The sequence below is a fragment of the Ambystoma mexicanum genome, chromosome 3p (genome assembly GCF_040938575.1).
Source record: "Ambystoma mexicanum isolate Mex_15411 chromosome 3p, UKY_AmexF1_1, whole genome shotgun sequence".
Lineage (NCBI taxonomy): Eukaryota > Metazoa > Chordata > Amphibia > Caudata > Ambystomatidae > Ambystoma > Ambystoma mexicanum.
The window spans coordinates 130,626,855-130,651,631 of record NC_090925.1 but is presented as its reverse complement, the minus strand read 5'-3'; the positions used below and the strand labels follow the sequence as shown (position 1 = coordinate 130,651,631).

Sequence of the window (24,777 nt, the reverse complement as noted above, 5' to 3'; positions counted from 1 at the left end):
ATAATGGTCCTTTTTGGCCTACTGACATTTGAATCGTACAAGTGCAGTAACAAGAAGTGCGAGGGGGGAGTGCCGGTCTGCGCGAAGTGCAAGGGTGAGAAGGGAAGTGCAGGGAAAAGAGGAGAGAGTGCAAGTGAAAAAGGGGTTGGGGGTCGAAGGGGAGAGGAAGAGGGCCTCAGGGGCTAGGTGAGTGCTAAGGGGGAGGTCAGTAGGGAAATTGCCAGAGATTTCATGGAGTGCATGGTGTGAGGGTCCACATGCGAAGTGCGAGCAGAGGGGTGGACTGGGTGGGGGTGGGGGCTGGTGCCCAGTAGAACTCATAGGGAACCAGGCAGCCAGTCACAGCGGCAGATGGGGGGATTAGCAGGGGAGAGGAACGGAAGAAGAGAAAAAGGAGGGTCTTGAGGAGCTTCTGGAACTTGAGGAGACCCAGCTCAAGCCGGAGAGGGGCAGGGAGACCATTCCAGAGGGAGGTTCCTGCGGAGGAGAGAGATCTACCCACCACTTTAGACAACTGCTCCCTACAATACATAATATCAAATTTAAGGAAGTGGCGTGGCCACATAGGTCTGGCAACCCAACTTTATTTTAGGTTTATATGCAGCCTTGGTTCGGCTGGGGACCATAGTCCGCTGTTTGCGACCCAGCCCTTGAGGGAGGAGTCTGACTACAGTAATCTCTGGCCATGGTTGCCAAAAAGGTTCTGCCGCCATCAAGTTCTCTTTACAGGCCCACCACAGAAGGTCCTGTCCTGCCCTACTCAGAACCTGCAGAAGATTCATTAGACTGCCTGAGAACTGTAGCCATTGAGATCTGATTGCCCACTTAAGTGATCTCATCCTTAGTCGGGCCTCCGGCACCAGGAAGATGCAGGATGCCATGAGTCTTAGCAACCTTGGAAATCCATAGGCCAGCAGATATTGGGCATTCTGAAATGTCATGACCATCTGCAGGATATGTTCAGCCCTTAACTTTGGAGGGAAAGCCTTCCCTGAAGATGACTCCAGGACTGCTCCAATAAATTGAAGTGTTTGGGAGGGAGTCACTTGAGACTTCTTGAAGTTGAGGGAGAAGCACAGTTTGTGTAGAAAGTGGCGGGTGCTGTTGAGATGTCTCAGAGCCTGTCCTGGAGAACACACACTGATCAGCCAATAGCCTTGGTAAGGGCAGATGTGAATCCCCCTTCAGACTCATTACCACCATCGACATTAACTTGGTGAAGACCCACGGATGGTGGCGAGCCCGAAAGGTAGCACTCGAAACTGATAATGAACACAACCAATGACAAATCTCAGGTACTTTCTAGGCTTGGGATGGATAGGCAGATTAAAGTAAGCATCCTGAAGATCAAGTGACACCATCCAGTCCTGGAGCTGAAGGGCCGAAGGGCCAGGGGAGTCTGCAAAAGAGTGACCATCTTGAACTTGTCCTTCCTGAGGAACGTGCTCAAGCGCCTCAGGTCCAAGATGGGACGCAGTCTTCTGTCCGTTTTGGGCACCAGAAACTAAGCAGAATACCAACTCTGGTTCATCTCTGCTGAAGGTACCTTTTCTCTCGCACCGCTCTATGATATGATATTTTATTTATGTCGCTCTCATAAACAAGTGTTTCAGAGCACGACCCAGCAAAGGGAGGGGAAAACAAGGGAGAACAAAATAAACAACGATCTTACTAGTCCCAGTGACATTAAGAACGCGCAAGTGCATGGAAAAGGGAAAAAAGAGAGAACAGAATAAATGAGAAGTGCAGTAAATAAATAAAGGCAGTGAAAAGTGGTAGTGCAGCCATCAAATGGCAAGTGCAAGATTAGTCAGATAGTATATATATGATAAGTGCAGAAGAAGAGTGGGGGACTGTATGGGTACAGATACAGAATCCCAGTGCAAGGGGTGGCCCTGAGGCAGTGCTGGAGGTAGGCAGGGTGAGCAGGTACCTGGGTGAAGGACAGAGGGGGTCCAGGTGCACGGTGCCGAGAGAGAGGTTCTCTAACAGGGAGAGTATCTGCTGTTGACGAAGCTGATCCAGAGCCCTAAAAGGAAGTCTAGTCAGGGGGCAATCTAGATGCCTCTTTAGGAATGGGAGGCAGTAACACTTGGATTCTCTTTGTAGTACCCATGCATCTGAAGGAATGGTGTGCTATTCTTCTAAATGCTGTGTCAACCACTCTCCCACTGAGTTCTCTGGACAAAGCATTCAGTGTGGTTTTGGGGCTGCAGTTGCAGCAGAGGGCAGAGATGAATCAGTTGATTGGGCAGGATTTCCTTCATAGCCTCTCATCAGACAGGAAACTGGTCTTTGACCCTGCCTTTGGGTGGCTTGTCCACTATCTCTTTGGTAATTGCCGTGCCCAGAGATGTAGAAGGTTCTCCAAACTAACTGTCATTCAATTTATTACCAAATAAATTGGATCCACCAAAAAGCATGTCTAGCAGCTTGGCCTGAACATCAGGTGCAAAGCCTGACTTTCTTAGCCCTGCAAATTGCCTAGCCATTGCATTGGACCCCATGGACCTACCTATTCAGTCAGCTATTTCCAAACCTGATTGTAGAGATTGACATGAAGCTTCCTTCCCATCATTAATCAGGTTAAAGAAGCCATCCCTCATCTCACCCTCAGGGATGTTATCTGCTGCCTCTGGTCAATGGTCCAAAGTGTGTATGAATATTTATTAATTGCTTCCAATGCCATGCTCCCAGCCGAAAAGATCTTCATTAGGGCATCATATTTTTATCATCCCATTCCGGTGGCAGGGAAGGGTATGCAGAAGCCTTAGAGGTAGAAGTGGATGCCTGCACCACAACACTTTCTGGAGTGGGATGTTTTAACAAGAAATCTGGATCCACGGATGATAGCATGCATTTTTTAACCAGTTCTTTGTGGACTGATGATGCAGTACCTGGTTTTCTTGACAACTACAGGAAAGGATCCTTTAGGGCTGTGTGGAAGCATAAGACAGTTGCCTTTGGAGGACCCTTGTTAAGAATGTCAGTAAGGCTATCTTGGGTAATGTTCTTAGAGGGAGGAGCCCACCATATACAATCAATTACCTTCCTGCAGGCAGCATTTGAATGGGAATGTATAACAGGTTGCTCGTACTCTACGTCAGGGGAGGTATCGAGTACACTGGAGTTTTGAAGGTTAGAAACAAATTCTTCCATCCGAGTCTCCTCTGCAATTAATTCTTAAAGGGGATTTATCTATGTCCAAAGCACTCAAAATCAAAGGGCACATCCTCTCCATCATCGTCCTCATGAACAGTCCCAAAAAAGACTTACAAAACTCTGTACACGAATGAGCTGCGTACATCAATACCAAAGGACCTTTTGACACTGAACCCTCCTTTAAGGTGGAGGAGATCAATGCAAGCTGCTACTGTGATGTACCTGTGATTAAATTGTTTTAGACCTTTTTATTGTATGTTAGGCTGTACTGTTGATCTTGCACTACCTTTGTGTTAATTTTACGACCTGCGTGTGCATCTACCGCAGTCCTCTTTTTGTGTTTATGAGGCTGAGCTTCCCCGGCTCCCACCTGACACTTACAGGCATTTATGTGCCAGGGCTCCCGCCCGCGAAGCTGCAAGCCCGTCTGTGCCCGACCGTGCCAGGGGCGTACTAGGAAGACATACCGATTGCCTAGACCGCCATGTACTCATCTCACTGGTGCCCCCAGAAACTATTTGACCCCTGGGCTTTCTTAAAAGCCTTATTGTACAGGCCACACTTGGTACCTCCCCTACTACTAGCACATCCTTGCTTTATTGCAGCCTGTTAAACACACGTTCTTTGGTCGCGCATGCCTTTGACTGCCACGATTTTATAACTTAGAGTCAGTCTGACTTGCTGTTCCTCACTGAAACTTGGCTCCGTGACTCTTCTGGCCCCTCCATTGTACAAGCCCTCCCCAACAACTATAGCTTTGCTCAGTTTGACCGCCCTTCTATACATCCTGGCGGGGGTGTGGGAATTATATATATAAAGACTCCTTCAACATTTCCTATCTAGTACCAGTACACTCACTGAAGATGGAATGCCTTCTCGCTACCATATCCATATCGGCTATGACGACACTTACTGCCCTACTGGTATACCAGCCTCCTGGGGCGGATGCCACGTTTTATACTGACTTCCCTGACATGGTATCGGCTCTCCAAGTTGACCACCCTAATCTATGGGTGTTAGGGGATTTCAATCTGCCTGCCAACTCCACTTCGGCTAGCCAGGTTGAACACTTTCTCTCTTATGAGGAATCTCAATCTTCCTCAATTGATTCAAGTGCCCAATCATCAGTTGGGCATCACACTTGACTTTATTTGTGCTCCCAAGTCACTTATTGCCATTATTTTCTCTCGCCCTGTACTCTGGTCTGACCACTATCTGATCTCTTTCACTGCGCTCTTCCTGGCCCTGTCTAGCGCCCCCTCAAGCTGCCCACCTTGAAAAGGAACTGGCGCAAGGTCAATCTCTCCACACTATCTGCCTCAATTCTCTCTCACTGTGCTCCCCCAAACTCCTGCATGTCGCAGAATCTGGCTGCGTCGTTTTTAGCCGTAGCTGACCAACCTGCGCCGGCCAAGCTCGGTAAGGAAAGAGCCCATCTGTCCAAACCCTGGTTTTCGGATGAGCTCAGAGCACTTAAATTTAGCTGTCGCCAAGCTGAACGTCAGTTATACGAAGGATACGAGAGCAATCTTTCGCTGCGCTCTAACAACTTACCAAAAAGCAATTCTGGCCACAAAATAAACATTTTTGGCGGGAAAATTGAGGATGCGGTCAATAAGCCTAAGGCGCTTTTTGAGCTAGTGCAGTCTCTGTCGACTAATTCCGGCCCTTCGATCGAGCCCTCACAAGCTCTGTGTGAATCTCTTTCCTCTTTCTTCCATTCCAAAATCGCAACTATATACGAAGACATTAAAGTTAATTTGGAGGCTACGGCTAATAAACAATCTTTCCCTGCTCTTCCTATTCCTAGTGCATCTTGGACCTCTTTTCCTGTGGTCTCTGAGCAGAATATTCTGAAAGCCATTCATGGGCTCAAGTCGGCATCTCCTACTGACGCCATCCCTCTAGACGTGCTCAAAGCCATCTCCCCTGACATCATCACTGAAATTACAACAGCCATTAACGCATCTTTTCAAGAGGGTCCCTGAAACACGCTCGGGTGCTTCCCCTCTTGAAGAAGCCCTCTCTGGATCCTGCTGTCCTAGCAAACTTCTGTCCCATCTCCCTTCTTCCGTCCCTGATGAAAACTTTTGACGTGTTGTTCTCTCCCCTTCTGTCATCTTTTATGGAATCCTCAGGTTATTTTGATATTTTCCAATCAGGATTCTGCCCCGGGAGAGGCACCAAATCAGTTCTTAATTCTGTATTCGATGACCTCAACCGCCTAGTTGATCAGGGCGGTGTGCGATCTTGCTCTTACTCGACCTCTCAGCCGCGTTCGACACGGTCGATCATTCTACACTGATATCCCGTTTGTTGGACGCGGCCCTGGGAGGCCAGGTGTTGAGCTGGTTCACAGATTTCTTGGACGATCAGTCTCAATCTGTTTTCCTACGTCCCTACTGCTTTGAATCAGTCACACTGTTCTGTGGAGTACCACAGGGGTCTGCTCTGTCTCCCATTCTTTTTAATATCTACATCCGGCCACTGCTCTTTCTTATTCTATCTCACAGTTTTCGATTCTATTCATACGCAGATGATACGCAGATCCTGGTATGCCTGGATCTCACCCGGTTTGACACTGCAGCACTGTGATGCTGGAAATGCATCGGAGGGACAGGGCCTCCGTATCCTTGTCATTTATTGCTTTTTATTGTGTGTTCTGTCGTGTTTTCCGCACAGGAGTTCATGTGGGACTCCTGGCAGTGCAGCTCTCTCTCTTTTGGTTTGGTGAACAGACCCGTGGGATACCCTTAAGGCACCCATGGGTAGGGGTACAACCCTGTGCCCCTAGTGTATGTTTTTGGGCACCTGTGTGTGACCCACAGAGCAGGGTACGGGCTGGGGGCAGCTCCGTGCTGAAATGACTGGTTCCCTGAGCGTCCTCCATTTTGGGATGCCCAGGCCCTGTCATTGGAATCGGTAGATTCCTGATGGAGACAAAATGGCCCCCATGGCCTCTTGCCTTCCATCACCTGTTACCTTGATCTTCCCGAAGTCCCGGGAAGCCCTACCTCTGTCCCTTCCCCGTGACTGGCTGTTGGGTGGAAGTTCCGTATATGGTAGTGTGGGGAAGTGCCGACCAGACTGGCTGGAGCCTTCTCAATGACCGTATGTTGTGGGTAAGCCTGTGGTGGGACCTGGGTGAATGGAGTGTGTGTTGAATATGCATTCTATGTTGTGGCTGTCTAGTATCTGGTGTTTGGCACAATGGTTGAGACAGCCCTGCCCGAAACCAGTATGAATGCAGCTTGGAGTGTTGAATGGCTCGGTACTTGTCCCAATACGCATAACTTGTTGTGAGTGTCTGGAGAGAAGTGAATGGCCTGACTGCACTGTGTGCCTGATTGGCTGCCTGCCTGAATGAATGCCCTTAGTCGTTATTGGATGCTTGAGTGTGAACCAGCGGAATGAATGGGAGATCTACAGTATATCTGGGGACCTCTCACTGCTAGGAATCGTGTTCGGAAGCTGAAGTCCACTACGACGAGTAACTGGAGCAACTGAAGCTTAACCTTGAGCCCTGCTGGATGAGAAGAATTGCTGTTGCTCTACTTCACAATCTGAAAGCTGCTGTGCCTTCAAGGATTGACCCAGAGAGGACCTGGTAAGGCGCCCTCTTCCCGAGCTACGAGGGACCATCGTGCACAGCTGATCTTTGCCTAAGCTCCCTGGTAGACAGACCTTCGACAAGCTGCCGACCCGATACAGGGATTGCTGCGGAACTCCAAGGAGAAGCGCCCGGACTGTTGTCCACCACTGTCGCCGACCGCCGTCGCCAACTGGAGGCGCCGTGCTCCCGTTGCCTAAGAACTTCATTGATCCAAGGACATTCTCATCCGCATCGTCGCCGCAGTATCCTGCTGGAGAAGGCCTGACCGTCGACGCGCCGAGGAGCATCCACCGGTGGGTTTCCCGCCACCCTAAGACCTCAGAGTCGCTGACGACTCGACGCCCTTGCTGGGCCACTGTAGTTAAACTCTTTGCGGTCCAGAACTATCGACACTGAGGTGCCCCGCACACCTCTTCCTGGCAGGACGTTTACGCTTCCCTGTCAACAAGCACCGCTAGGAACGACACAGCCACTTCACTGTCGTAGCTCGACCTGTTCTTCGTCGGACGTTCGACGACCCGTGACTCCTGCCTGAAAGAGAGGACGCTCAAGAAGGGTTGTCGATTTCCCCGACGAGGAACGCTACAACGCCAAGGTACTTTGGGGTTGCAGAACTATTGGAAAGTCTAGGGTGAACAATGTATGGACTGGGCTTGTATCTGTGTCTAGTGGTACGGGGCCAGTATTCAGCCAATGCTCAACCATATTGCTTTCCTTCCTCTCTCTCCTGCTGGTTTCCTCTTTATTTTGATCTGTGTGTCATTCTGACCGTATGCACTTGAATAAGATCTAATAACGTTAGTGGCACCACTTTAGAATTGTACATATTTAACATTGTGGATTTTCGGAGTACAAAGTGAGTTATCGTGATTGTGTATATGACCTTGAATATTAATTATATAAAGACTGTGTTTCAACCGATACAGTGTGTGGACATTCCTTTGTGGGTGCTCGGGGACTACACTGTACTTAAGAACCAGATTGCATCACCTCCCGAGAAGCCAGGCCTTGATTGCTCGACCACAGCTACCAATAATAGAGAATCTTGGCAGGGGTCTCTGTGCCTCCCCTCTACCATTTAGAGAGCGGAAGTGCAGACCCCTCCTACGGTCTTTACAAGCCTGTCTTAGGAACTGCCTTGAAGACTTAGGTGCCTGGATGGCCACCAACTCTCTCAAGCTTAATGGCAGTAAAACAGAAGTCCTGGTGGTAGGGACACATACCCCCCTTAACTACTGGATCCCGGACTTCTGGCCTACTTCTCTTGGCCCGTTCCCCCTTACCTTCTCTTACGGTGAGAAATTTGAGTTAATTTTTCATCCTCTCTGATGCTGACTGAGCAAGTGGGCGCTATCTGCAAAGCGGCCATTTCAAACTGCGGTCTCTGAGAAAGGTTCTCCCCTTCATCCGGGCCAGCTTTGGCATAAAGCGCTTAATAAATCAATAAATACAAATACAAATACAAATCTTCATGCCCCAGTGGTAGGAGCACTGGTTCTTAGTACAGTGGATTATTCTAACTCGCTGTACTATGGCCAACCACACTATCTGCTTAATCGTATCCAAATGCTGGTTCCTCGCTTCAAACGTGCTCGTGCTGGAGGCCACGCTTTCTCGGTGGCAGCAGCCAAAGCCTGGAACCAACTTCCTCTGCCTCTTCCTGCTACCGCTGATCATCTGGCCTTCAGACGTGCTCTGAAGACTCTTTTCTCTTTTAGTACCCTTTTATCACCTGCTACCCTCCAGCACCAAGATGCCTTTGGCGAATGCTCCGCTTTATAACTTTATAGAACATAACATAGCGGGTCTTCGACAAAGTGGTGGGATCTGTTTTTTACCAATTCCTTTAGAAGGAGCAGGGGGGTGCTGCCTTTGAAAAACACTCATCACTTTTAAGCAAAAATCTTCCCACTTCTCTGCGGAAGAATATACCTAGCCCCTGCTGGGTGAGGAATCAGAGTAATGACGTCTCTTTTTCTTTATAGATGATGAAAAAGTAGCGTGGTGTGAATCGCTTCTAGACCGAGATCTCTTGAAATGTTTTCTGAACCGCTTTTTAGGTCCCTCTGGGGACTTCTCACCAGCGGAACTACGACCATCTGAGAAACTGGGAGATTTTCATACTGAACGACAGAGTGATCTTCGATTTTCTCTCCTTGAAGACCTTAGAAGTCATCGATTGGCAGTAGCCACACCAGATAACGTTGCGGTCTGTGCCAAGGCACCATAGACCAATCCTGTGAGGGTATGTGATCGACACTTTCGAATCACAGTCCTCACATCTTTTAAAACGTGGTAGTTTCGGAGTAAACATTTTCTGAGGAAAAGGCCAAAAGAAGCAAATCAAAATTGAAGAATTTCTGAGGTGAAGTTGAAACATTCCAAGAGCGTGCTGAGCATGCAGAGAAACAGTGCTGAAGCAACAGGGCACGTTGCAAGCTAGTTATACCGTCATCAATGCCACGTCAGGACGTGGCTGTGGAGAGCGTCAAGGGACATTGATGCCAAAGTCGCAGGGCAGCCCCTGCTGTCGAAAAGGAATCAAGATCTAAGATGAGAAATCTGTGGGACCGTGGGAGGACACAATCCATTAGAAGTTATCAATATTAAAAATATGCTCATAAAACAACAGTATATTAACGGGACATTAAGTAACTTAATTACCAAGAGAGATTAAATGTTGACCAGCCCCAACAACCTATTCCCCATAAATTAGTTAACATAGATACGTGTAGTAGCATAAATGTGTTAGAATGACCAGGTATCTTGTCTTTAAGTGAGAGGGGGAAGTAGTGACAAGGAGGGGAAGAAGTAACAAGGAGGGGGAAGAAGAAAGGGGGAGGTGGTGGAAGGAGAAAAGAGAAAGTATTGCATCAAAGAAAAGAAATATATGAGGTGAAATGACAAATCTAGGTAACAACCATTTGTTTTCTGATACAGCTTATTGCAGAGAGTGGGCAATTAAGAGCTGTACAAAGCTTGATTGCTTTGATTCCAAACTACGAGAGGGGTAGAAGGCGTGAGCCATGAACATTGAGTCATGAAATACAGTATAGATTGCAAGTAGTTCAGACAATGGGGGTCATTCCGAGTCCGGGTCCGGTGTCTCTGAGTGGGGACTTACCAGGTCATTCCAACTTTGGAGGACCCAGTAAGTCCCCATTCAGAAAACCATTCCCTATTCCCATTTGAACCCCCATAGGGCTCAATGGGAATGGGGAAGGAGCTAATAACGGGCCCGAAGTTTGCGGGCCTGTCATTAGCTCCAAGGTCCCTTAACGAGTCCCACTAAGAACGGCTGGTCAGACCAGCCATTCCTGGTGTGACCGCTAAGGGACCTCGGAATGTGGCGGTAGGGGGTTAACGGCACCGGCATCCTTACCGGTGCCGTTAACCCCCTACCGCCATACTCGGAATGAGGCCCAATGTAGAGAATACATGTATTTTTTTTTTCCAGAGGGCAAATACTGAAATACCATGGAAAATTGGAGGCACGTTTGTAAGCTGTGAGTTGGCAGGTGTGTTTTCATGCTGAAGTGATTCAAACTATAATAATGTACACATATATATGTCAGTCTGTACCCTTGCATTCCTGATTACCCCATAAAGCTTCATGTTTCCTGTCTAATACTTCTCTTCTCTCACTTACATTTGCTCTTACATCAGTCTTCAGATTACATCAAGAAAAGCACCAAATGAACCCACGATTCGAACAGGATTGTAATACCACAAGCTCACCAGGTAAATTCTGCATCATGTTTTCATGTATTGCATTTTTTTTAATATTTTTTTTTTAATATAGCGCTTGTACACTTAAACGAGCACTTCAAAGCACTTCGACGCATGGAGGGTGAAAGAAGAAATTAACATCCTTAGGGCCTCATTCTGATTTTGGAGGTAGCCATGGCGCTATTTGCACCATGGCTGCCCCCAAAACCGGGTCCGGCACCGGTCTGGTTGAATGGGGACTTACCGGGTCATTCCGACCCTGGAGGACCCGATAAGTCCCCATTCAACCAACCATTCCCCATTCCCATTTGAGCCCCCATAGGGCTCAATGGGAATGAAGAAGGCGCTAATAACGGGCCCGCAAATAGCAGGCCCATTATTAGCGCCCTGGTCCCTTAGCGGGACCCGTAAAGAACGTGTGGTCAGACCACACGTCCTTTACGGTTCCCGCTAAGGGACCTCGGAATTGGGCGGTAAGGGATTACCGGCACCGGTCTCCTTACCGGTGCCCGGTAACCCTTACCGCACAACTCAGAATGACCCCCATAGTAGGCACTGTTATATTCAGAATGGGCAAGTGCTATGCGTTTCAGTGGTACAACATAGGACAAGAGGAATACAGACTGTTACAACATATGACAGAACTATTGTACTTACCTGATGGTCGTTACAATTGATAAGAGCTAAAGTAAGGGGCGGGGGTAGAATAGGGTATAGGCGAACAAAAACAAGTGCCACGTGCACAACCAAATTAAGAGCGGCAGGAGATTAAACAATGCCTAAATTCAACTTTAAAGCAAGGCAAAACGCAAGTGGCAGGAGATGTAAAGTCACGATGCAATGGAAATCAGAAGCTGCCCACTTATGAATAAGACAGCCTGGTTGCAAGGAGCTTTTTTGGCAGGCCAGGTGGGATCATATGTCAGTCCTTGGCGCCGGTGAATTCAATTTGATGTGCAGAGGTGGCGGGTAGAGGATGGAAAGAAAGAAAAGGGGGCCCAGTCAGTACAGCCAGGCACAGACAGGAGCATTGGGAGTGGGGTCAGCGTTCGCCTGCCGGCTTTGAATTGGCCGCTTTAGGTGGAGAACAGGCCAATCAAGCAGCAGTATCAGGCTGCTTCAGTAGTGCTCAGAGGGAGCAATCTTCGGTGGCCATGTTTGAATATGGTCAAATATCTTGAAATATGGCCAAACATGAACAAAGAAATGCCCTTGAAGCACGCTCACGTTGATCGGATATGGGGGAAGATTAGACCGATTTAAGGCAGTGAGCACTGCTATTTAGAATCACAAAGGTGCCCCTGGAGCACTGAGCGCCAAACGGAGCCTCCCTGTTGAAACAAGATGGCTGCAGTCCCCAGAACAAAGCTTAGCCTCTTTGTGTTGGGGGAGGCTCAGAAAGGCCCTCCGTTGTTGCATCGTGCAGTATCTAGCAGTCAGGCAGCAGTTCCATAGTTCCGTCACTCAGCAGCAGTGTGACTCAAGACCTGAGTCATGGATTCTTGCTAGTTGGCAACCTCACCCCCGCCCCCACTGTCAGACTTTAAAGCACATAGCCTTCCTAGGAGTACATAAGTGACTAAAAAGAGCGGACAGAATCAGGGCTTATACTTCTACAACCCCCAATGCATTACATGGACATTGGGAACCACAGAGAGAAGTAATGGCAAGCCGTCAATCAATTATCAGTTTCCTAATGACACTCAACAAGCCCTACAATTTGAGACTTGCAAGCTGACTGTCAAGTGTCACACCTTACCTTGGAGCTTGCACTGGTCCCATTAGCTTGCAAAAGAGATCTGGCCCCGACTAGCCACTGCGGCCTTAGAGTAGATACAGAGACATTGATTCTACCCAGGGTGTGCATACCCAAAACAGGGAGAAAAAACACTCTAGCTGACACCTTTCTTTGAAAGACACAGAAATACAGATCCTCTGTATCGGAGTTTATGGTTGAGCAGTTGTCTGGCAAAAGCTACAGTTATCTTAATCCCTCTTGGGGCTTCCTCTTATGATCACGTTATTAATCATGATTGCGTACCCTAAGCAGTGGGTCTGCAACCAGCGGCTCTACAGATGTATTAGACTACAACTCCCACAGTTCTTCATTGACTATGCTGGCTAGGGTTAATGGGATTTGCAGTCCTAACATCAGGAGAGCCAAAGGTTGCAGACCCCTGCTCTAAGTGGTAGGATAGTGCCATCACTTGAGTGCCCCATAGGTGCAAATTGGTATTTATTAATTTATTTTTGCATTTGTTACACGCACATAACCCTTAGGAATCTGGGTACTGTTACAACTAGGTACACTTAACTTGTGGATAGGGCTGAAGGAAGACGGTAAAAGAAAAAAGACAAAGTAAGTGGCTCTAAGTGAACAGCCAGGTTTTCAGTGCCCTTCTGAAGACCCGGTAGGATTGTTCTGCTCTTTAGGTGAGGTGAGAGCACATTCCATTGGTGAGCGACGAGGAAAGGGAAGCTGGCACCTCCACATTTGGCTTGCTTTGAAGTGGGAAGGACAAGTCTGTGGGTGTAGGCCCTCCTAACAGGTCTGGAGGATTTGGCCCCCACAAAGCTTTGAGAGAGATAAGGTGGGGCAGAGTTAGACAGGCATCTGTGAGTGATGGATAATGTTTTAAAGATTATCCTGGCAGCCAGTGGTCATTTCTGCGTGCCTTGGATATGTGCTCTTTTTTGGGATGTTGAGAGCTACTCGGATCGCATTGTTCTGGATCACTTGAAGCCTGTGGATGTTGTGAGCAGAGGGTGCTGCCGAAAAAAGGGCGTTGTAACAGTCAAGCCTGGCACGGATGATGACTCTGGCAATAGTGAGGCAGCTGATTGGTGCTAGGAAGGGTCTGGCCGCATTGATAAGCTTAGTTGTCCAAGCGTCTAAGGTGGCAATGGCGTTGACCTGGCGTGTCAGGGAGAGTGTAGAGTCGAGGTGCATGCCTAGGTTCTTAACCGAAGTGGAGACGGGTAACGTGAGCCCATCAATGCTGAATTTGGCGTATTGGGGGTAGAGGTTTTTGGTGACAGGGGGAGGCCCGACCACCAGGATCTCTGTCTTTCCGCCATGTAGACAGAGGCCATTCGCTGCCATCCAGGCTTGGATGGATAGGTAGATCGAGTTTGGGGTGCAGGAGTCTTGCATTTAGTTGCCAGTGAGGGGTAACAAGATTTGTGTGTCATCAGCATAGTTTGTGTAGGAGATGCTGATGGACTCCAGTAGATTGAATAGGGGTTTGGTGAATATGTTGTAGAAGGTGGGGGATACGCATGAGCCTTGGGGCATTCCACATGAGATGGGTGAGGGGGTGTGCAGGCAGTTTCAGAGAAAACTCATTGATCTGTTCTCCAGAAAGGAGACTACCCAGGACTCAGCTTCGGGTGAGAAGTTGGCTGCTGAGGTAAGGTGATGGCACAGAGTTTTGTGGTCTACCAGGTCGAAGGCAGCAGAGAGATCAAATAGTTGAAGGAGGGCGGGCTTGCCTTCATCTCCAAGAGGTCCAACAGGGCTGATCCCGTTCCATGGCCAAGTCTGAAGCCCGACTGGTGCAGACCTAGGATCGGATTGCTTTCCAGGGAGTGCTGGATTTGAGTGTAGGTGGACCCATCTAGGATTTTTAGTAGGAAAGGGACTGTTGTGATGGGGCAGTAGTTGCTGGGGATGGCAGGGTCTAGCATGGATTTCTTTAAGAGAGGAAGCACCCAGGCTTCCTTGAGGGATGTGGGGACAGTGGAGGTGGAGGAGGAGGCATTGATGAAGCTGGTGATAAATGGGGTGAGAGCTTCAGCACGTTCTTTAATGACAAGGGCAGGGCAAGTGTCAACTTTGCATTTGGAGGGCTTAAGGCTTTTAAGGATGGCTGCCACTTCTGTTTCTGTGACCTGAGTGAAGTGAAAAGATGCCTTATGGTGCAAAGCTGAGGGTGATGGGGTGGGAGATGAGGTTTAGATTGTGGCTTGCTTGGTGGTGATTTTCTTCTGTAGGGTGCCTACCTTATCTACCAAGGCCTTTTATGATGTTTCCGCACCAGGTTTAATCTTTGGTGATGCCTGGAGTTGGCAGGGCTGGGACTACCAGTTCCCAAAGGATACTGAATAGTTCCTTAGTGTTGGACTTGGCCTCAGCGATTCTATTATTGTAGGAGGATGCTTTGGCCTGAGTGATGGCTAGTTTGTAGGTCCTGGCCGACGATTTAAACAGTGCATTGTGGGAGACTGTTCACCGCTGTTGCCAGTGTCTTTAGGTATGTGTCTGCAAGAGCCACAGGGTTATTGGCCATGTGGGTGAGATGGTCTGGTTGGAGGTCAATAGCAGTGGAGTGATGCTGTGTTTGGTGATTTTGCGGGTGCCCCGGGCCCAGGTGGGTGGCAACACGTGTGTAATCCTGGGGCTGTGGAATGGTGAAGGTCACAAGGAAATGGTCGGACCAGGTTGAAGGGAGATTGCTTTGATGTCGACCATGCAGTTGAGGTCTTCTAGCCAGTCAAGGGTGCGGCCCTTAGCATGGGTAGGGGAGTTTATGTGGTGGGTAAAGCCTAGGGCATTCAATGAATTTTCTAGGGAGGAGACGTTACCGTCAGTAGGGTCGTTAAGGCCCAGGTTCAGGTCTCCTAGCAGTATAATTTTGGATGAGGGTTTGAGGTTTGCATTGAGGAGATGAAGGCGATCTTCCTCGAACGTGCCAGGTGGCCTATGTACTACGTTGAGCAGTATGGAGCTGGTATACAAAGTGGTACGTTTTATGGTGAGCAGGTCGCAATTTCCAGACATATTGGATGGGCATTGTCTGATTTGCAGCGTATCTTTGAAGATCAGTACGACACCACATCCTTGTGTGTCTATCCTCTCTTAGGATGGTGTTCAAAGCAGGCCGGTCGCCTGAATACTTCAGCTAGGAATAATAAAATAGATTTCTGGTTCTATTTTGTTGGTTTTTGGAACTAGGGCTGTGATTAAGAGGAACGGCCGGAGGGCATTCATATTGTACCGCTAGAAGTGAAATTCTTGGACTGGCCAACCAAAGCGAAAGCATTTGCAAAGAACGTTTTCATTAAAATCGAGAACGAAAGTCAGAGGTTCAAAGGAGATCAGATACCTTCTTTGTTTGAACCATAAACGATGCCGACTAGATACCTGGCATTATTCCCGTGACCGCAGAGAAAGCAAAGTATTTGGGTGCGCTACTGAAACAACGCCAGGGGTAGACATTCTGTTGAAAGCTTAGGGGTGAGGCTTCTTCCTGATGGTTCGCATGAAGCACAGATCTCAGCAATCTGCAACATAAGTTTTGGTAAGTTAAACATTCTGAGAAACATTCTTCCTATGCTTCCACCCTCTTGTCAGACAATGGTGGTTACGTCCACCATTATGGGGTCTCTGGATTATTGTACTGGCATTTATCTGGGGGCAACCTAAATACCAAATCCAGCAGAGGCAGGTGCTTCAGACCTCGGCAGCCAGACTAGCGCCGAAGGCACCTTGGATGACTCCGTAATCGGAGCTCCTATGCTGTCTCCACTGGCTACCAGTGGCATCAAGGATAGGCTTTAAGACGCTCTGCATTACTCTTTGTGCTATGCATAATTCTGGTCCTGAATATCTCAAGAAGAAGATTCAGCGCTACCGTCCTACTAGACATCTGCAGACCAGCAGCTTTTCAAAGTCTCTTGGTTTCAACGGGCCTGGCTTGGGAGACCGGTCGATCTCAGTTCTGGCCCCCAGACTATGGAACTCTCTCCCCCTCTCGTTACGTGGCATTGAGGAGTATTTTCCTTTCCACAGGTCACTTAAAACTTATCTGTTCTGATTTCCAATGTGCTCATATCTTAATTGTATAGGTCTCTCTGTTGGAGTAAATGCCCTCCTCTACAGCGCCTGGGCAGCTTTTTTGTGGCCTTAGTATGCGCTATACAAGTTTACAAATAATAATAATAAAATAATATTGTGAACTTCCTTTATCCTGTTCATTCATGTTGTGGACCTCGGTGAGCCTACAGTTTAGTTGAGCAGTGTTGGATAACTCAAGCACCTCTGTTCATCCCTCTTTTTGAAACAGCAAATTCTTCCTTTTTGTGTGTATTTCTTGTTGCTCATTGCAGCCACAATGTGGTTACAGGAGACACTATATTTTGGGCATAACCTCCCTTGTAGTCCTTAACCAAGAGGAGTTTTCCTATAGTGGGAAATATGTGCACATCCTGCCAAGTTAGACTCCAGGGCAAGGAGCCAAATTCTTCAAAAACAAGGCATCTAAATGTAGCCCAGATCATGCACTTTTTAATGGCTTTTTGGTAAATTCATAGGCCACATTATCCCCAAAGGTGGCCTGAGCATTACCTGGGGACTGTGCTGCAGCACAAGTGATGCAATACATTTGTGTCTGACAAGCTCCCAGCACTGTGCACATTTCACAGTAATGCACCCTTCCTTGCAAAATGCTAAAAATAGAAAAAAAGCATTTTTTTTTTATTGATATAAGAACTGAATCAGTTTTACAATATTCTTTCATACCATATGATACATGTACTAAAAAGGATCGAACAGAAAAAAAAAGGTTTTTTCTATCCATCAATTAAACTCCTATACAATTAAAAATAAACAGCGCAGATTCGTTCCAAATTCATTACAATTCCTGCGTGAATCCATAAAATAACATTATGTTTCATTTATATATCAAGCTATATCATCCTCATATAGTTCACTTCAGTTAAGAAGATAAATGCATAAATTATATTAAAAGAAAATGCACTAAGCCCAGTCCGCCCTGAATCTTAGGGCTTCTCTACTGGCTTATCTGATGGATGGTCCAAGGCAGCTTTGGTGCACCCGGAGCATGAGACTATTGTGGATAATAACAGATGAACCCGGCAAAGTGCACTCGTAAAGGGGCATCCCTATGGTGGCCAGTCCATCCTTTAGAATCCACAAGGAGGGTGCGGGAATAGCCTGACTGGGCAGCACACCAGCACTGGACTTCTTGTGTTTGGGGTTGGGGTTAAGGGGGAGGGAGTTGGGTTTTTGTTTGCTCCTTGTTTGGTTCTGTTTTTTTGAAATGCCAATAAAAACTAAAGTGAAAAAATAAAGAAAATGCACTAAAGAGAGGATTTTAAAATCACACCATAGCATTCACCGTAGGACATGTTTTAGCAATTCACCAGGAGATAGCAATCTTCAATATTGAATATGATCTTGTTCATATTTCTACCAATGCTTGGCCATTTTGTAATTTCAGATCATTTAAAAAGGCAATTGTCGCAATTATTATGGGAATAGTTAGACCACAGTATATAATCCACCACATAGTATCTGGTGTGAGTAATCTATACTCCTGCATTATAAATTTAAAACGTTGTTCTCGTTTCTGTCTAAGCAATATACATTCAGTGAGTAAATGCTGTGTGGTTTCTGGTTGGTCCATAATCTCACAAAATCGGCATATGTTGCCTTTCACTGGTATCAATTTACGTTTGGCTTTCAGATCCCTCATTTCCCATAGGTTAAATCATATTCGCAAAAATTGTACTCTGTGTTCGTGTGATGGCGACCTTGTTCGTGTGATGGCGACTTAAACAAGTATGGTTCCACACCGCTGCATTTTTTGTGTAAAAAAGGATTTTTAGGAAAATCACAGTACAGCAGACATTTCTCCTTTGTGCGGGACCAATCACGCTGGAATATCTTAGTTTTGGCTCAGTTCGGGTTCGTAAGTAGATCATCCAGAGAAACATCAGCATCAGCTAGTGCTTCAATGACAACACAGCGCCATTCAACCATGAATTTTTCATGAGTTGAAAAGACATACTCAACTAACACATTGATCAATTTGTTTGTTTCTGAAGCCAAAATACATTTCCTAAATAAGGTTGTCACTTGCCACTTATAGCGTGTATGTAGTCATGTTAGTCCTATTTCGGTTCTAATCCAGGCTATTGGTAACGATTTAGGCAGTCCTAAAATAATTTTCCAGTATCTGCTTTCAAAGCGCAGCCATATATTTTCAGATATGTAAGGTTTAGTTTCGGATCCATAGAGTAATACAGGGACCACTTTCTGCTTAAAGAAAGATAAGGCAGGAGTAATAGAGAATTTGCCATATTTGGCCTGAATGATTGGCGCCTGAGATATCATTTTTAATTTATTATTAAGACTTTGTAAATATGTGTTATAATTTGGTCCATCAATAACAACTCCTAGGTATGTATATTGGGATACTACTTCTAGGATTTGCCCTTGTATGTGCCATTTCGGCATTTGCTTATTTCTTTTAGGGGTACCTCTTACATTCGTGTTGCAAATCATTACCTTCGTTTTGCTAAGATTAACTGTTAGCATGTTCTAAATTACATAATCTGCAAGTGCATCAAGCAGGCTTTGGAGGCCACAGAGAGTCTTTGAGATCAGTACCAAGTCGTCTGCGTATAATAAGGCCGCAAGTGCCTTGCCTGCTAGTTTTGGTGCATCTGCTACAACATGGTAGCAGTTAAAAGACCTTGTAGATTTAGTCTAACTCTCAAGTTGGTATCAGAGTGTAACATCTCTATCAGATTGATTAGATATGTAGGGCTCTTCTCACAAGCAGGTTTATCAAGTAGTATTGATCGAACTACTGAATCAAGCGCCGCTCTAAAGTCAACGAAAACAAAATATAACGGTTGCTTTAGATAGATGTGATGTTGGATTACTGCTGTTAGTGTTAAAAGATTTATCAACGTCCCCATGCCAGGTATAAACCCTGTTTGATGCAGGTCTTGTTTGTTATGTGTTGTAACCCATTTATTAAAGTCCCGTAAGATAAACGTACAAAAGATTTTCCCAGGAATATCTAAGAGGGCGATCGGTTTGTCATTAGTAGGACAAGACCGATCGCCTCTTTTGAAGATTGGGACAACAACAGAGGATTTCCACGATCACGGAATGCAATTCATTTTTATCACATTACATAGGATCCGGGTCCACTGTTCAGAGTATTGTTTCCTCATACAATTAGTGAGCCCATCTGGACCTGGTGCTCTTGCATTTGAAGATTTGCGGATGTACTCTAACACTTCATCTTCACATATTTGCAGATCACCAATATTCACATCTATTAATCTAGATTTACTCTGGTGTGTATCAGGATCAGCATATAGTTGTGTGTAATAGCATACCCACATAGCTTCAGTTACACCATTTATCTGTACTGGGGCTTGTTTTACATGATTAGCAGCATTAAGAAGACCCCAGATAAGAGCTGTGTTTTTCGACATCGCTTTGAGCATCATTTCTCCATCTGCTTGGTAGAGAATACATCTGAGTTCTCACCCAGGATGTAGAGGCATGCTGCAGCGCGCACAGTGTCATTCCTAATATCAGCAGGCAACAATTGTGCCGTTCTTTTTTCTTGTCTCAGCATCGTTTTTCGCTTTTGTACGTGATCATCAAAGCTGTGTCTGGGTGCGAAGTACGTATGGGTTCTTGTGGAGGAATGTATTCTAAACATTTGGAGGGTAACATTATAAGGCTCCTCAACCCTTTGCATTTGTGCCTGCTTCCCCAACAGCTCTGTTTGAATCAGTGAGTCTTGACTCAGTCCACCTAAATCAGGTTCTTGAGTTATTGACCGTGAGGTGAGCAATATATCTATGCTGTTCATCCTTTTTGCTGTTGTCGTTAAAGTTCCAGTACATAGTTAACATTTGATGATCACTGGAGTTCTGGGGGATGATCTTAAATAAAGAGACATTTTGAAACGTAGTTCTATCAGTATATATGTAAACAACAGTTGAACTACAGTTCCCTTTGCGCCAAGTCTCATTCGGTGGAATGTAACCCAGAATTGCACCATTGAGCATCATCATGTTGCTGTTGGACATGATACTAACCCATCGCTCATAGATTGAATTCTTTTTCACTTTGGGTCACTTCAAACATTGCAAGTTTAAATAGCCCACAAGTATAACATTAGTTATCTCTTGGGTCATCAAGATCATATTAAAGAAGCTCTCTAGTTCCTGAAGAAATACCTTGTCTGATATGGCAAGAGGATTGCGGTATACGTTAATTATTGCCAAACAACCACCGGGATATGAAACTTTGACAAGTTGCATGAAGATGTTCGGGGCAGCCCATGGGAAGATTGCAAGACCTTTGCCTACTTTTATGGCAATCATTAGACCTGAATCTGGGCGGCCTTTAGGATTCGCGTTAGCTGCCTGAAAGATCATTTTGTGGTTGTTCCACACAGGGCATTCAACTAGCCATGTTTCCTGTAATGAAACTATGTCAAAATCATCCAGGTTATTTTCACCTCCAGCAGAGAGATGTACGTGTTCACAAGTGTTCCAGCTCGCTAAACTCAATGTACCATAATGCAAATTCGATTGTTATGATGCTATGTCAGGTGTTACATGATCTTCAATAGCTGGATCCCTCCTCATCTTGTGTTGTTCTGTTATATTCTGCTTTTGGTATGTTCTCATAGATCTTAGTACAGGGCCATCATTTATGTCCTGAGCCTGCTCAGTGTTCATAGGTATAGACAAGACCGTAGGATCAACGGCCAGCAGAAAACCCATGGAAAATAATTCCATCCTAGCTTGCCAGATGGTATTCCTGACAAGATTCGAAGAGATCCATAGACAGACAATATCCAGATTTTCATCATTAAGAAATTCGACCTGCTGAATGTCTATTGAGGTAATATCTCTCAATTCCTCAATATCTTCAAAAATCGCCATCACGCTTGTCCTGTTAAGGTCATAGGATGTGTAGGGCGAAGGTCAACATTTAAGGATAAATCTATGGTAACAATTTGGATCTAATGCATGTCTTAATTTCTTCAATGAACCAAAGTGCGGTCGTTCCACTCCCAACCGCTGGGTCTGCTCAGAACTCGACTCGTACTTTGGTAAATGTCTATCCTGGTTTGACGCAGTGTTGCAATTAAATGTCACCACTTTCTTCTCTGCAGATGTTTGTCAAGGAATCATGTCCCTGTTTCCATTTCAAATATTCATCTAATGATCTTTGTATTGTCGCCCTAATATCTTTCATGATGTCTACAGGAGCATCATTGCAGCTGGCACTATATTGCTCACTGGGAGGATAGGAAGTGCTATACTTGGCACTGGGTTAGACCGCAACTCTGAGGTAGGGATATTAGTTATTACACTCTGCAATTGTTCACCTACCCCTGTTCTATCAAGCAGGGAAGCCAAATCATTTAACGGGGAGTGGTCCACAGCTTGGGCAGCATTCACTGCTTCGCTTGTCACCGGCTGTCTATGTCGCCTCAGATTGTTATATTTGGCACATAGACAGCCACCAAGTGTAGGTTCGATTTTCAAGGTAGTTTGGATTCGTTTTACAAATTGTTTAACAAGTGATTGCTTTACGCAAGGGGCCCGTTTTTGATTCTTCGTTTTTTTCTGAGTGGTCATCTGTACAGAGTTCTCTTTTGTGTCAGTACGTATGTCAAACATATTGTATACCAAAGTCTCAGTATTCTGCTTGTTAGAAGCTAATTTATCATCATTGTTCTTAATGTGCGGTTCTATGTTTGAGGAGACCGTCTCTATATTACTAGCAGCAGTAGAGGCAGGTTTATCTGTTGGTGTAAATGTATGTGAGCATATAATAGCAGCAAAAGCAGGCAGCACCGGTATCATATCTTTAACCTCAGCTTTTTCTTCTGTGTCTACTTCCGGCTGATGTAGGTCTCTACATTTATCAACCAGCATGGATTAAGTTCCTACATTACCACCTATCGTCGGATTGCTTATACATCTGGTCCTTTTTTCCAAGTTTTGAGTTATTAACTCCATCTGTGCAGCTTGAGACGTAATTTTGGCATCCAATGACTCAAACAGTTTAAAAAGAGACATAATCGATGTGTTTATCGCATTGAGTGTTATTTCTACCAATGGTGTGTTCAAGTTGTGACAGTTATCATTATCAGCAAGATTTTTCAGATTCACAGATACTTTATGTGGGGCACACGGTGTAGGGTAAGCAAATGAAGACATTAAGTCTTTAGAACCCTGTGTATGTTGATCAAACAGACTGGGCAAGTCATATAAACTACCATCATTGCCTTTGGTTCTATCATTTGTGAACGGTGATTCGCACACTATCGAACCGTCTTCAGATGTAATAGCACCAATGTCGCTGGAATTGACTTTGTTCATGTTCGCCAGGATAGGGGGCGCCAAAGCCTAGTCGTTTACTGTCAATTCCACCACCCACACTGTGTATTGACAACTCTGGGTCTACTATTTCCACGTGAATTGAGTTCTGCGTGGTTAAATCAATTGAAGGACCTGAATCGACCCCTTCAGCCCCTTGTTGTGTAGCACATAACTCATTTATAATGACAGTATCCGAAATATTCACACCCTCACCTGAAAGCGTTTTTCAGGCTCCCCCAGATTAGAATTGTCAATGAGCCCTGTAAGGTTTTTAACAAGCGTAGAGGTTAGCGTGTCCGGTTCACATCTCGGAATACAAAACCCTTGTATATCGCCGGAAGAGCTGTGCCAAGATTGGCTGCCCTCCCAGGTTTTTTTTCAGGCCAATATTGGGCGAGGACTTGTGTGTAGGGGCCTTGAGGAGCACAGACACTCTTGTCACTACTAGACTAGCCGGCATTCTGGATTTAAGTGTGTAGGTAATACTTTTCATTGAGTAATGCGACCTAAGTAAAAAAGGCACCGCACACGGTACAGACTTTCCACACCGTAACGCTGTAACCGCTCAAACAGCGGTAACAGCATACTTTACCAGCGAACTTACAAAACTTAAAAAGCATTTCTATCCCAATTTGAAAACCTGAAATGCAAGTGGCGCAAAACTCATTCAGACCGTTGCTGCTGTACCACGTGAACGAAATGCACGTTGTTCATTGTGCATCCCATTGAGCGTGTTCCCAACAGGTGCATGCAAATGTGTTTGTTTTATGGACATTTTTCAGCACATACAGTTCGTGAATTCGGAATGCGCTTTAAACGGAGCAGAAACTCTTCTACTTTTCGCAGTTGTTCAAAGGGGACTGGAAGAGTGCCAAAAACAGGTCTGAGAAATGGGCCCCTAGAGTTTCCACACAGGTGTGTACTGCCTTGTGTCAATTATACCTCATGCTTGCTTTTAATTATCAATGGGGCAGGGTTGTTGTTCATGATTCATTCATTGAGACCCTCTTCCCCCATTAACATCGCATTTCCCTATACCCACGTTTTTCTAAAGAGGCGAACCTAGATGTTTCCACATTCGAAGGACCAGTTGGTAGTTTGCATTGCACAGGGAATTAGAAGAAGTGTTTCTAAAGCCACCTCTTGGACCAATATATGAAAGAGTCACAGATTTGATTAACCCAATTCATAATCCTTTCAGTTAATCAATAGACCCTGAAGAAGGCAGAGATCTTAAAGAACAAATCACTTACCTCTCGGTAACGTTCTTTCTGATGGATTTTTCTCCCGTGGATTCCTGATCCATGATCCCCGCACCCTACAACCTCAGTTCCATCCTTTTTCCCTAGCACTCCGAAGCTGAGGGAATTGTGGAAGGAATATCCATTAAAAAAAACATCACCGAGAGGCAAGTCATTTGTTCTTCAAATAGATTCCTTCCTCCCATAGATTCCTCATTTATGATAGACTCCCAGTAAATCTGTATTTAAATCTGGAGGCGGATGGAAGCAAGGATACAACCTAAACCAAAAAACTTTGGAGGACTTCCTTATCAAACAAGCATCCTGGCCCGCAAGGGAATCGAAGCAGTAATGCTTTGGCAACATGTGCAAAGATGCCGACATTGCGGCCTGGCAGATGTCCAGGACAAGGGCCCCCATCTGCAGGGCTGTGGTGGCAGCTACTCCTCTGGTAGAATGGGCTCCGAGACTCTCAGGTACATCCTTCGCAGCGAGTTGGTAGCATTCTGAAAGGCAGAGAATGATCCACCTTGTCAGGGTCTGCTTGGCGGCAGCCATGCCAGTACGAGCCCCAGCATAACCCACAGAAAGTTGCTCGTCTTTACTAGCCTCTCTCATTCGAGGGATGTAGAACCTCAGGGCACGCACAGGGTCCAGTCGATGGATTCGTTCCTCTGCCTTGGAAGGATGAGGTGGAGGAAAAAATACAGGAAGATAGATCTTCTGAGAGAGAAGGAAATCTGAGACCACTTTCTGGAAGAAAATAAACGACTAAGGAGGTAAAACAGTCAACTCTTGGAGCGGACTCACCCATCTCACGGAAGTGATGGCAACCAGGAAACTCACATTAAGGGTGAG

The 24,777-nt window shown here is 46.0% G+C and overlaps 1 protein-coding gene across 1 annotated transcript in view; it reads left to right on the top strand.

The window, feature by feature from the left end:
• The window catches only part of LOC138579499 (killer cell lectin-like receptor subfamily F member 1), a 306,704-nt gene that overhangs the window by 193,423 nt on the left and 88,504 nt on the right, over window positions 1-24,777 (top strand). Inside the window, exon 2 of the mRNA XM_069649819.1 lies at window positions 10,442-10,516. Coding sequence (XP_069505920.1) covers window positions 10,442-10,516 — 75 coding nt within the window. The remainder of the gene's footprint in view (window positions 1-10,441; window positions 10,517-24,777) is intronic.